General features: G+C 42.6%; 1 protein-coding gene across 1 annotated transcript in view; it reads left to right on the top strand.

Annotated features, from left to right (window-relative positions):
- The window catches only part of LOC137341186 (alpha-1,6-mannosylglycoprotein 6-beta-N-acetylglucosaminyltransferase B-like), a 649,449-nt gene that overhangs the window by 355,267 nt on the left and 281,783 nt on the right, over window positions 1-12,399 (top strand). The window contains exon 6 of the mRNA XM_068004202.1: window positions 5,526-5,690. Coding sequence (XP_067860303.1) covers window positions 5,526-5,690 — 165 coding nt within the window. The remainder of the gene's footprint in view (window positions 1-5,525; window positions 5,691-12,399) is intronic.

Genomic DNA, 12,399 nt, shown 5'->3' with positions numbered 1-12,399 from the left:
TATCACTTCCCAGCATGGCCAATACAGTACTATACTAAATCCTGGAATACAGATAGCGCTACTGAATATCTTCATTCATGTGATGGCAGCATTAACCCAAATGGAACAATTAAATATGGGCTATGCAGTGCACACTGCTGAAACACATTAATAATACCCACAGGCCTGCCTGGAGTCCTGGAAATTTGTGGTTCCTCAAATGTAAACTGACAACAGTTGAGCTCAATTACAGAGATCTTAATGGAATCCTGAACATATTGTGGTGTCCAGCTAGATTCAATCATAGGGGAGAGAAATGTATGAATCAATAATTTAACATATTTAATAAGCAAAATAGAAAATCAGAAAGCAAGTAATCAAACCTTTGTGGCATAATTAAATAGCAGCAATCAACTGTCTTTGGATCTTCTCCATCCATTTACCAGTAAGGTGAACAAACACACACTTTCTTTGGTCTTTTTAGGGTATTAATCTTCCAGGGTATCTTCAGTTTGATAAGATCATGTGCATGCATCTAGCACTGTTAAAATTAAAGCCCTGCACTACCTGTATAGAAGAGATTTTTATTTTATTATATTTAATTTTTTATTTTATTACAGGAAAATCAAATAGCATAAAAAATAATGTTTCTAAAATAGTTGTGTAAACGGCGTGAGAGAGGATGAAAAATATGTAAAGCAAAGACTGGAAAAAAAGAAATTGCAAGGGATACTAGGAGATGCAATAAATAATATTTAGACGAGAAAAGATGATGCATAGTAAGCAAGGTATTAAAGGATAAATGTGATCTCTTAAAGAGAATATCTTTAAGAGAAATGGAAAGCAAATCAATATGGAGGAAACCGGAAGCTTTTTTTAATTACACACTTCAAATGATCAAAATGGTAGTTTGTCCTTACTTGTACCTGGACTGTTTAAAAGGTGCATTTAAATTCATGCAAAAAGTACAGGCTAATAATAAAGTCATTCTGTAAAAACTGGTGCTCTTGAACATTTATAAGACAAGAGGAAATAATGGAATGTATCTCGGAACAGTGAAAGAAATAAGAGGAGAAACACATAAGAGTGAATGGAATGATAAAAGGCTATTGAGACCATTCAAATACACTGCTTCCAAGATTACATGCAGTCTACCTTGTCACTTAACTCATTTCATTTCCTAAAGATAGTTTTGCATCAATGTTCCTTGATCCCCAAAGATTTTCATGCAAATCTAGGATATTCATCCATTCTCACCTTTCCACTATTCAAGCCTTGCCTGTTGTCCTTCCAACAGAAATGTTCCTTGATCAACCCTACTCCCTTCCCTGCCAACAGCAGTGGAGGAGTCACTGGGGCAGAAATCACTCCCGAAATAACGGAAGAGCTCAACAGCGCTCTCCATCGTCAGTGGCGAAATGGAGGAGCAAGTTAAATGAGGGCCCTTGAGATGCTCGTGGTTGGCGACCTCTAGGAGCTTGGGCCTGAGAAGGCCTGGCTGCAGTCTGCAGTGACCCAGCAGATGCTGGAGCAGTCTGGTCCAACTGGTTTTCTGGCATCAGGGTGGGCATTGGTTGATGGATGGTGAGGGTGCAAAATGTGCTGTCATCCTGAGAGAGCAACATGTTCCACTTCACAACTGTCCCTGTTATTGGGATGCAGCTTGTCACTCCCACTGATCTGTCCTACGTTCTAATAAAGCTTAATTTCCCTTCTAAGCTGCCTACTCTAATTTTTCTCCATGCCTGCTATATTGGTTTAAACTCTTGCCCCGCAGTTCTGATTAACTTTCACCGTACGATATTGGACTCAACTCTATTCAAGTGCAGACTGTCACATCGGTACAGCTCCAGAACTGGTCCTGTTGCCCCAAGAATCTGAACTCTTTTTAGAGCTAATGCACAGTGTCTTTAGCCACCCATTTATTTAGTAAATCTGGCTGTTCCTGTACTGGTTAGCTGTGTGGTACTGATATTAATCCTGATATTACTGCTTTCAAGGTCTTGTTTCTTAAGTTACTTCCTCTGGAAATCTCTTTGTAAGACTGAAACATATTCTTTCTAATGTTAATGGCCCCTTTTTATGTTTTACCTTCCTTATTGTTTTTCAGTCAAATTATTTTCTAAGTTAATTATTTTGATTATCCAAAGGAGCAAAATATAACATTGGCCATTTATGGACCAAATCATTTTGCTTATTTAAATCCAGCCAAATAATTTCACATGAGAAATCATTAGACAGCAGCCTGTAAATCTACATGCCTTTTTAAGTTGCTGTATTTTTGTCTAATTGTTGATCAAAGTAATTTGTGGTGGACGTTGTCTCATGCCAATTTATACTGATTAATTCTCTGTCACATAACTTGCACTGAATTCTGCTGCCACTGAATTTCAAAAAATTCCCACATTAGTTATTAATGCAATGGGATAAAAGTTGTTACCACAGAATCCATGTGAATATTGTGATATTTGCAGAAACACTTCAGAATGTGTTCAGCTATGCTAAACTAACCAAAATGTACTGATACCCTAGTTTAAATGCAGAGGCACAGATGGTCTGGTGTATTTTCAATGAGGTATTCAGCCATCTAATAAAATTTGCTCTAATTTAAACAAAAATAGTTGCACTGTTTTGTAAATTACTCCACTGTATCAAAAATCTGATGCTAAAATTTTGTGAAAAAAAATTATAACCTAGATAAAATGTTAATTTTAAATGGCCTCACCTAAAGACGTATCATTCTCCCTCAAATGATCAGCTGTCACGTAAACAGTTAAATTTAATGTTGAGTACATCATTTGGCAATGGCAATAATGCTGATAAATAATATAGCAATGAAAATGTTTTTGGAGAGTATTACTGTGTAATTACAGTTAAAATTTATTTGATTTCAGAATTACAGCTTTGAGCTTTATAGAGATTTTGCTCTTCACAAGTTACTAAACAGGTTTCCCTATCTGCCAATTTTTGATCAGTGTTGTCATAACTTCAAACTAGGCTTATATGCTCCCACACATTTTGCAGTATTTTTTCTACATCATTTATTTTAAATACATTTAAGCCTAGAAATTACTGTTGGTATGCTATTCAGAGGCTAGTTTAGGGATACTAAAAATTTCCAAATGAATTTATTCATGATGGTCGATACTCGATTTTGCTGTTTGCAGTCTGTGCGCAAAACTGTAGACTTTCTATCCCCCACAGTGGGCTAGCTAATCAAAAGGGAGCAGCGCTAGTCCTCTAAGTCAGCTGTGAACTGCAATTAGGATCCAGTTAAACAGCTGAAGTAGCACTGGGAAAGCCCAGCCAGCTGTGTACTCTGCAAAACATGCTGTAGAATTTAGCTCTAAGCCAAAATTATGTAGCATGCAGTGCAAGATAATGACCCTGGAAACCCTGGGTGGCTATACTTTAAGGCACCCTAATCTGTTCAGACACCTGAAGTTCTGGTTCAAGATGCCAATGATGTGCTCAGTAATGATCTTAGAATCCGCATGTGTCTTGTTATGTCTATACTATGCTTCTCTCCATGGCTAGTGCAATGTTGTTATTAGTTGGGGATGAAGAGGATAGCCTTGGTCTCCCAGAATCCATCTCTTCACTCTATCTTCCTCTTCAAATAAGGCCTGTGCAAAATAAATGCATTGAGGCGGCTGCATCGGAACAGGGCATTGACCTGCATGATTCTGCTGTGTTGGTTGCAGATCAGCTGGACGTTCAGCGATGCCTTTTCTGTTAATGTAGGCCACAGTGTTATGGATGGGGTCTTAGCAGCTGCAGGGGTACAATCAGTTACTAATTTTACCTGTGGAAAGTCAGCAGTGGAATGGAATTGTGCAGTCCTCTCATGCTGCTGCTGTTCAGTGGTGAATATTATGAAGGTGCTGGCTTTCCTAAATAAAACATCAGTCTCTTCTCTGCTGCATCTGTAGGTAAAACTGTAGATGTCCCAAGTGTTAGCCAGAAAGGAGCTAGAAGCATAAATATTGAGGACCACATTGACTTTGATGGGCAATGACAGTGCCATCCAGCAAGTGCTGCTGTATGAGATGGTACAGCTTGGTTACTGCCTCCCTATTATGCCTTAGCTTTATGAGACATTTCTTTTCAGTCAATTCAAGTAGGTGCGCCTGGGATCGTGCACCTGATGTCTTCCGTAATATTAGCTATCAATAGTACATCTTTGGTGCCACCTTGCCTCTCTGGCAGCCCGTTCCTGGTGTTGCTCCTCTTCCTGAAATAAGTCTGGTGCCAGGGGAACACAGAACGCAATCCTCATTGTACTGTATATTCTGTAAAAATCAATTGTTTTCTGGGGTCTCCACTTTATAACAGATGCTGGCTCAGTGTATTTCGAATCTGACCAAGATAATTTGATCCCCCTTTAACTGTCAATCAAGCTGGTATTACTAGGATTAAATACTAGTTTGCCAACATTGTGCACATTTTAGTACGTGCCTTGAGCAATCTCAAAACGTGTGCTAAGCCGCATTCCCAAATACCATAATCCTTTGAGTCAACTGTAATTTACATTCTTTAATGTTGTAGAGCTGGTGAATGGATTGGTATTTGTTAAAGAGCTGCCTGGGCAGAGTGACATACAAAGTCTCTAATCATACTGAAGATTGTGCTGATTAGGTTTCCTGATATACAAAAGATGCACTGTCCTCAGGAAAAATGTTTTCAGGCTGCCACTTATATAATTGTATCTACTCTATTTTCCAAATCATGTCATCTTTCACTTTTTGATTACTGGTCGATGTTTGATAAAACCACACAGCTGACTCATGGTTGCCTTATGAATCATTTGTCTGGGCTCATTAAATACTTACTTGTTCATTTCCTACTTACTGACCTAAAAGAAAACAACTTTGGTATCTAGTGGAACAGTGAAATCCTGATGAGTATTGTTTTGGTTAACAGCGAGACTCTGGTCTGGGATTGCTATTTCTACTTATGATTAGTGAACTCTAGCTTTTTTCACATTGATCCTGTTGTTAATTTTAGCATGTAAAGGGATGTACCACAATTTAGGACTGTCCAGCCAGGGAGAAGATGCAACAGCAGGTTTGAGCTCTGCAAGCACATCACTGCCTGGAGGAACCTTTCAGTTCTGCTGATAAAACTCACTATACAATTGATCCTTTTTCCAATGATGCATTTTGTGTTTATATCAAAGACATAACTCCACTTACAAAGAGTAAGTAAATCAGTTCCCCTAGTGAATGGAATAACTAGGTAATAATTTACTGTCATAGAATTGCCATGTGTAATTTTAAAAATCCATGTGATCAGTACTCTAAACTCTGAGACTACAATACAATGAAATATATCAGAGCTAATATTAATAAGGAGCAATCTTGGGCATTACATGGTGTGCAGTTTATGGGATTCCTTTCCCCCTTTTCTGGAAGCCAGACTTCAAATCCAACTTTGAAAAGCAGCTCAGCAAAAATTAAAGATATGTGCAAGAACATGAGCAAAATTCTGTAGACATTAATTTTTTTTCATTTTCTGCTTCCTTTCATCATTGCTGATTATTGAAGTGGATGAGAGCCAGATGGAGCTCTGACCCTTGCTATGCTTATTATGGTGTCGATGGCACGGACTGCTCCTTCCTCATGTACCTCAGTGAAAGAGAATGGTTTTGTCCCCCGTTACCATCGAGGAATCGTACAGCTTTCCCCACCACAACTGAAACAAAAGTACAGGTATGCTGACCTTTCATCATTGAAGTATCATCAGTCTATTCAGCACAAGGGATAGCCAAGGCTTATTAAAATACCTGTTTTCTGGAACCTTTATGACTGAAGGCATATTATCCTGAATGAACTGAGCTAACAGTTGTAAAGTAGATATTTTCTGGTAATTGCTAATATCTCTTGTTCCAATAGAATCTGCTAATGTGTTTTCCCTCACAAATACTGTTTGAATCGGTATTCAATACATAGGGACTCTGAAAAATGTGTCATTCAAATCCATTCTGTTCTGAAGTTGTAGTGAGGTTAAAGTTTCAACATCTGTAAATGAAGGTTCCTGCTATTTGTATTGTATCTGTGGAGGTGGCTGTCAGTTAACAGATCATGAGTCCAATGCTGATGATGATATCATTGACAATGCTGTCGGCGTTGCAGGCTCAGTGTTAATGGATTTAATATGCAACAGATAGTGAAAGTATCTGCAGTCTACTGTATAACAGAAACAATGGAATACTGCTGATCCTATCACATAATTTCCCCCATCATAAGATTAGTAATACCCGTTGTCCTGAATTATGATGAAATGACACATGAAAAACAGTTACAAAATATTTTGAATCAAAATTCAGTGGCATGTATTGCAAATGAGAACATGTAACTACGTGTAAACTTTGGGTAGCAATCCATTCTCTGGGTTCAGATGTTGAGCATCAATGCAGAATATTTGCTTTTGTGGTTTGCTGTCATCTGAATCTCCAAATTAGATTTCTGCCTTGTAGTTTACTTGCATCAGGTTCAATTCTCTCTAAATTGAAACTCCATTTTGCATTATAATTTTCCAAGTCCTACTAATGGAATGATTAGGGAAGCTGATTTGCTTGTATTTTTTATGTCAATGGTTTGTGTATTTCAATGCTCTATAGTTTGTCGGTTAACTGCGAAAAATTCAGATCTGCACCAAAATTCAAGATACTTGCTGTCAGCGGAATGTATAGGAAAACATAAGCAGTACTTGTTCAAATAGCTTAATGTGTGTGCAGTTACTGATCCTCCTCTTCTCAAGAACTTACTAAATATTATAAGGAATCAATAATACAATAGTGGGTGCCCATTGCATTAATGCACATTGGTCGGCTGCCCCTCATGTTATTGTGTGCGGGGGCCTGAAGCCTACTGTGCACACAATGTGAGTTGGAACCTGTGCACACAAGGCTTGTTATAATCTGTAAGTTTATTTCAATGAGGGGTCCTCTCCATAAATCATTTTGGAGTGGTGGAATCAGCCCCTGATTAGCTGGGTGCCTGTACAAAACAGGCACTGTCAGGAAGGCCTGTTTCTTTCAGTTAGGTCCTTTTTGCCGAAGGTACAGTGCCATTATTGCTGTGTCTCTTCACAACTGATCGATTGTGTCTGTGGTGTTTTTGTCTTCACGTACAAAGGAAGTTATTGAAATTTGTTAGAGCCTTCCTGTTGGATACTTAAAGGTGCATTACATCTTTTGTAAGTGATTGCACAGCTGTGCTTGTTAGAGAGATCATTAGTGCCGAGCTACGAGTGTTCATCTGGGCATACTGCTCTATTTTCATGTTCTGGAGTAGAAGGAGGATCAGAGGAGGCATTTTGGACGGGTGAGATTGCACCTTAGATGCTCCATTGAAATGCATCCTTACACTGCTACTTGTGTGTACAGGGCCAGGGTCTCTTATCTGAACCAGTCTGAAAAAAAAAACTACCAGTGTCAACTTAGATTCCTGAAGGGAGCCATCACTGAACAGTGTACAGTCCTGCAGCCAGACTTGGAGATTGGTTCCAGCACAGGAAAGGTGTCCACCTGCACTAATCCTCTGCCAGTAGATACTGGTATCAGGATACTGCAGGTTGTGGTGGGCACCTCTGGTACAGCCTGATCTGCCTGGCATCTCTCTACTGGTCCCCACTCTTCTGCCTCCAGAAAGATCAGAAAAGAGACATTCCCATTGGGAAACCCACTGCTGGCATGAATAGTTGTGGTGTAAAAAAAAAGGAGCAGCATAGCAATTATCACAAAGGCACAGTTGTATTTTGAGTGAGCAATCAGCTTTTTGGAGCAAAGAAATCAGCAGTCAGCCAAACAAACAAATCCAGGTCAGGATCTTCACGTCTTTGCATTTTAGTATTTTTTTTGAAGAGTCAGCTACGCTCAATGCCAACAGTGTAACTTGTATTGTGACGTACACTCCAACAGTCTCCTCAGTTCAGATCAGAGAGCTTTGTCCTCAATGTAGGATCAAAGCCCAGGAAAGGGCTTACGTCACTGGGAACTTTTTTCACATTGGACCCCTTTAATCCTATACCTACATTGACAATGTTCAGCTTAGTTCAGCTGTTCAAATCTATTCTGCGATAAAAATCTGTGAGATTTCTCCTCTTACTCCTTCAGCCTACGATCACCCCTGTAGTATGAAGTGGAGGATAAGATTTGTTTTTGCTTACCAGTTTTCTCCCTGGAAACTGGCCAAATTTTGGATTTTTTCCAGGATGTGTACTCTACCCCTCAGACCCCATGTAAGGGTGGCTTGGAGATTTGCTGAACCTATGTGGGGTATTTTCTGCGAGATGGAGGGACAGAGCTTTGGTGAGGTGGTACTTCTGCCTGCTCCTCTGTCTGTCCCAGCCCTGACCCACTTTCTTGGATTGGTGCTTAATATAGAGGTAAGGCAGGATTCCCACGATTAAGAAAAGGAATCTACTAGTGCAAAGATTAGAATCCCAATGGTGCTGCAGTTGGAACGCTGCTGCAGCATCAGAAGAAGTGGCAAGGAACCTTAAAGGGGCCGAAGTGCCACGATGATCAGAAAGAAGATTGTTACTGTGGGCTTCAGCCACGGCCAAGACCAAGACCTTTAGCAGGTAAGTTTCTGCGACCAACTGGACAGGAGGTCACGGCTTCTCAGAGCCTACCACCATCTTCTACATGGCAAAACAAGTCCAGTCGACCCTGTAAAGTCCTTCTCACTAACATCTGGGGACTTGTGCCAAAATTGGGAGAGCTGTCCCACAGACTGGTCAAGCAACAGCCTGACATAGCCATACTCGCAGAATCATACCTTTTCAGCCAATGTCCCAGACTCTTCCATCACCATCCCTGGGTAGGTCCTGTCCCACCGGCAGGACAGACCCACTAGAGGTGGAGGTACAGTGATATACAGTCAGGAGGAAGTGGCCCTGGGAGTCCTCATTGACTCCGGACCCCATGAAATCTCATGGCATCAGGTCAAACATGGGCAAGGAAACCTCCTGCTGATTACCACCAACCACCCTCCCTCAGCTGATGAATCAGTCCTCCTCCATGTTGAGCACCACTTGGAGGAAGCACTGAGGGTAGCAAGGGCACAGAATGTACTCTGGGTGGCGGACTTCAATGTCCATCACCAAGAGTGGCTCGGTAGCACCACTACTGACCGAGCTGGCCGAGTTCTGAAGGACATAGCTGCCAGACTGGGCCTGCAGCAGATGGTGAGCGAACCAACACGAGGGGAAAACCTACTTGACCTCGTCCTCGGCAATCTACCTGTTGCAGATGCATCTGTCCATGACAGCATTGGTAGGAGTGACCACCGCACAGTCCTCGTGGAGACGAATTCCCGTCTTCGCAGTGAGGACACCATCCAACATGTTGTGTGGCACTACCATCATGCTAAATGGGATAGATTCAGAACAGATCTAGCAGCTCAAAAATTGGGCATCCATGAGGCTCTGTGGGCCATCAGCAGCATCAGAATTGTATTCCAGCACAACCTGTAACCTCATGGCCTAGCATATTCCTCACTCTACCATTACCAACAAGCCAAGGGATCAACCCTGGTTCAATGAGGAATGTAGAAGAGCATGCCAGGAGCAGCACCAGGTGTACCTAAATATGAGGTGCCAACCTGGTGAAGCTACAACTCAGGACTACGTGCGTGCTAAATAGCAGAAGCAACATGCTATAGACAGAGCTAAGCGATTCCACAACCAACGGATCAGATCAAAGCTCTGCAGTCCTGCCACATCCAGTCATGAATGGTGGTGGACAATTAATCAACTAACAGGAGGAGGAGGCTCTGTAAACATCCCCATCCTCAATGATGGCGGAGTCCAGCACGTGAGTGCAAAAGACAAGGCTGAAGCGTTTGCAACCATCTTCAGCCAGAAGTGCCGAGTGGATGATCCATCTCAGCCTCCTCCCGATATCCCCACCATCACAGAAGCCAGTCTTCAGCCAATTCGATTCACTCCAAATGATATTAAGAAACGGCTGAGTGCACTGGATACAGCAAAGGCTATGGGCCCCGACAACATTCCAGCTGTAATGCTGAAGTCTTGTGCTCCAGAACTAGTCGCGCCTCTAGCCAAACTGTTCCAGTACAGCTACAACACTGGCATCTACCCGACAATGTGGAAAATTGCCCGGGTATGTCCTGTCCACAAAAAACAGGACAAATCCAATCCGGCCAGTTACAGCCCCATCAGTCTACTCTCAATCATCAGCAAAGTGTTGCACGGTGTCGTCGACAGTGCTATCAAGCAGCACTTACTCACCAATAACCTGCTCACCGATGCTCAGTTTGGGTTCCGCCAGGACCACTCGGCTCCAGATCTCATTACAGCCTTGGTCCAAACATGGACAAAAGAGCTGAATTCCAGAGGTGAGATGAGAGTGACTGCCCTTGACACCAAGACAGCATTTGTCCGAATGTGGTACCAAGGAGCCCTAGTAAAATTGAAGTCACTGGGAATCAGGGGGAAAACGCTCCAGTGGCTGGAGTCATACCTAGCACAAAGGAAGATGGTAGTGGTTGTTGGAGGCCAATCCTCTCAGCCCCAGGACATTGCTGCAGGAGTTCCTCAGGGCAGTGTCCTCGGCCCAACCATCTTCAGCTGCTTCATCAATGACCTTCCCTCAATCATAAGGTCAGAAATGGGAATGTTCGCTGATGACTGCACAGTGTTCAGTTCCATTCGCAACCCCTCAGATAATGAAGCAGTCTGTGCCCGCATGCAGCAAGACCTAGACAACATCCAGGCTTAGGCTGATAAGTGGCAAGTAACATTCGCGCCAGATAAGTGCCAGGCAATGACCATCTCCAACAAGAGAGAGTCTAACCACTTCCCCTTGACATTCAATAGCATTACCATCACCGAATCCCCCACCATCAACATCCTGGGGGTCACCATTGACCAGAAACTTAACTGGACCAGCCATATAAATATTGTGGCTACAAGAGCAGGTCAGAGGCTGGGTATTCTGTGGCAAGTCACTCACCTCCTGACTCCCCAAAGCCTTTCCAACATCTACAAGGCACAAGTCAGGAGTGTGATGGAATACTCCCCACTTGCCTGGTTGAGTGCAGCTCCATCAACACTCAAGAAGCTTGACACCATCCAGGACAAAGCAGCCTGCTTGATTGGCACCCCATCCACCACCCTAAACATTCACTTCCTTCACCCGCGCACCGTGGCTGCAGTGTGCACCATCCACAGGATGTACTGCAGCAACTCGCCAAGGCTTCTTCGACAGCATCTCCCAAACCCAAGACCTCTACCACCTAGAAGGACAAAGGCAGCAGGCACATGGAAACAACACCACCAGCACGTTCCCCTCCAAGTCACACACCATCCCGACTTGGAAATATATCGCCGTTCCTTCATCGCCGGTGGGTCAAAATCCTGGAACTCCCTTCCTAACAGCACTGTGGGAGAACCTTCACCACACGGACTGCAGAGGTTCATGAAGGCGACTCACCACCACCTTCCCAAGGGCAATTAGGGATGGGCAATAAATGCTGGCCTCGCCAGCGACACCCACATCCCATGAACGAATAAAAAAGAAAAGCCCTGGGAAGTGGTGGTAAATGGGGCAGAAAGAAGGAAAATCCACTGGGAACCCAGTCCCCGCACCCCCACCATATGGCAGGCAAGCAAGGAGCAGGCAGCGCTAGTCCTGGAAGGGTCGGGGAGGGATATCTTGGTTGGGGTGATGGAGCAGTGGTAGGACTTTCTGGTCAAATTTTCCGGCATTCTCTGTCACGATCCTGCCCAACTTTGGGTGGGATCATAGAGGAGAAACAGGAGTGAGGCAAGGTTGTCCACTCACCAATCTTATTTGATGTCTTCATCAGTGTTGTGTTGGATTGTCTGAGCGTCTGTTCTGGGCATTTCTGGAATATTATTCTCTTCACAGATGGTTTGTTGTGTTGCAGACTCACCTGGGGATCTAATACGCTCTAACTCACCATTATTTTTGGCTTCAAAAAATTACGAGTGATCCCAAAAGACTGGAAAATGTACCAAAAAAGTATTGAAAATATTCATTTCCTAGTGGGGGAATGCCCCCCAGACCACCTTGGGAAATCAATTTTGCACCATTAAAACTCACTTCCCCCGTCAAAAATGTCTAAATTTCACCACTGCAAAAAATGTACTTTTGTGCACCTGAATTTTCCCCCTCAGATGCAACTAATGGAATATTGGGTATCGATGCAGTTTAAGTCATGACAAGTTCACATCCCATTGCACCCCAATTATAACTACTTCTTTTCATGTATCATGCATGAGGTCATTGGGTTTTTGTTTTCACAGATAAACAATTAAATTGCCGAGTGACCCCAAAAAGCTAATAAAAATCCAATATAATATTCGCCTTGAAGCAGTGACCTTGGTCACAGACTTTTATTCTGGGCTCTTTTTTCAGTATACATT

The sequence above is a fragment of the Heptranchias perlo genome, chromosome 23 (assembly GCF_035084215.1).
Source record: "Heptranchias perlo isolate sHepPer1 chromosome 23, sHepPer1.hap1, whole genome shotgun sequence".
Classification (NCBI taxonomy): Eukaryota; Metazoa; Chordata; class Chondrichthyes; order Hexanchiformes; family Hexanchidae; genus Heptranchias; species Heptranchias perlo.
The sequence above is the reverse complement of the archived record's forward strand: the minus strand, read 5'-3'. Positions and strand labels throughout refer to the sequence as shown.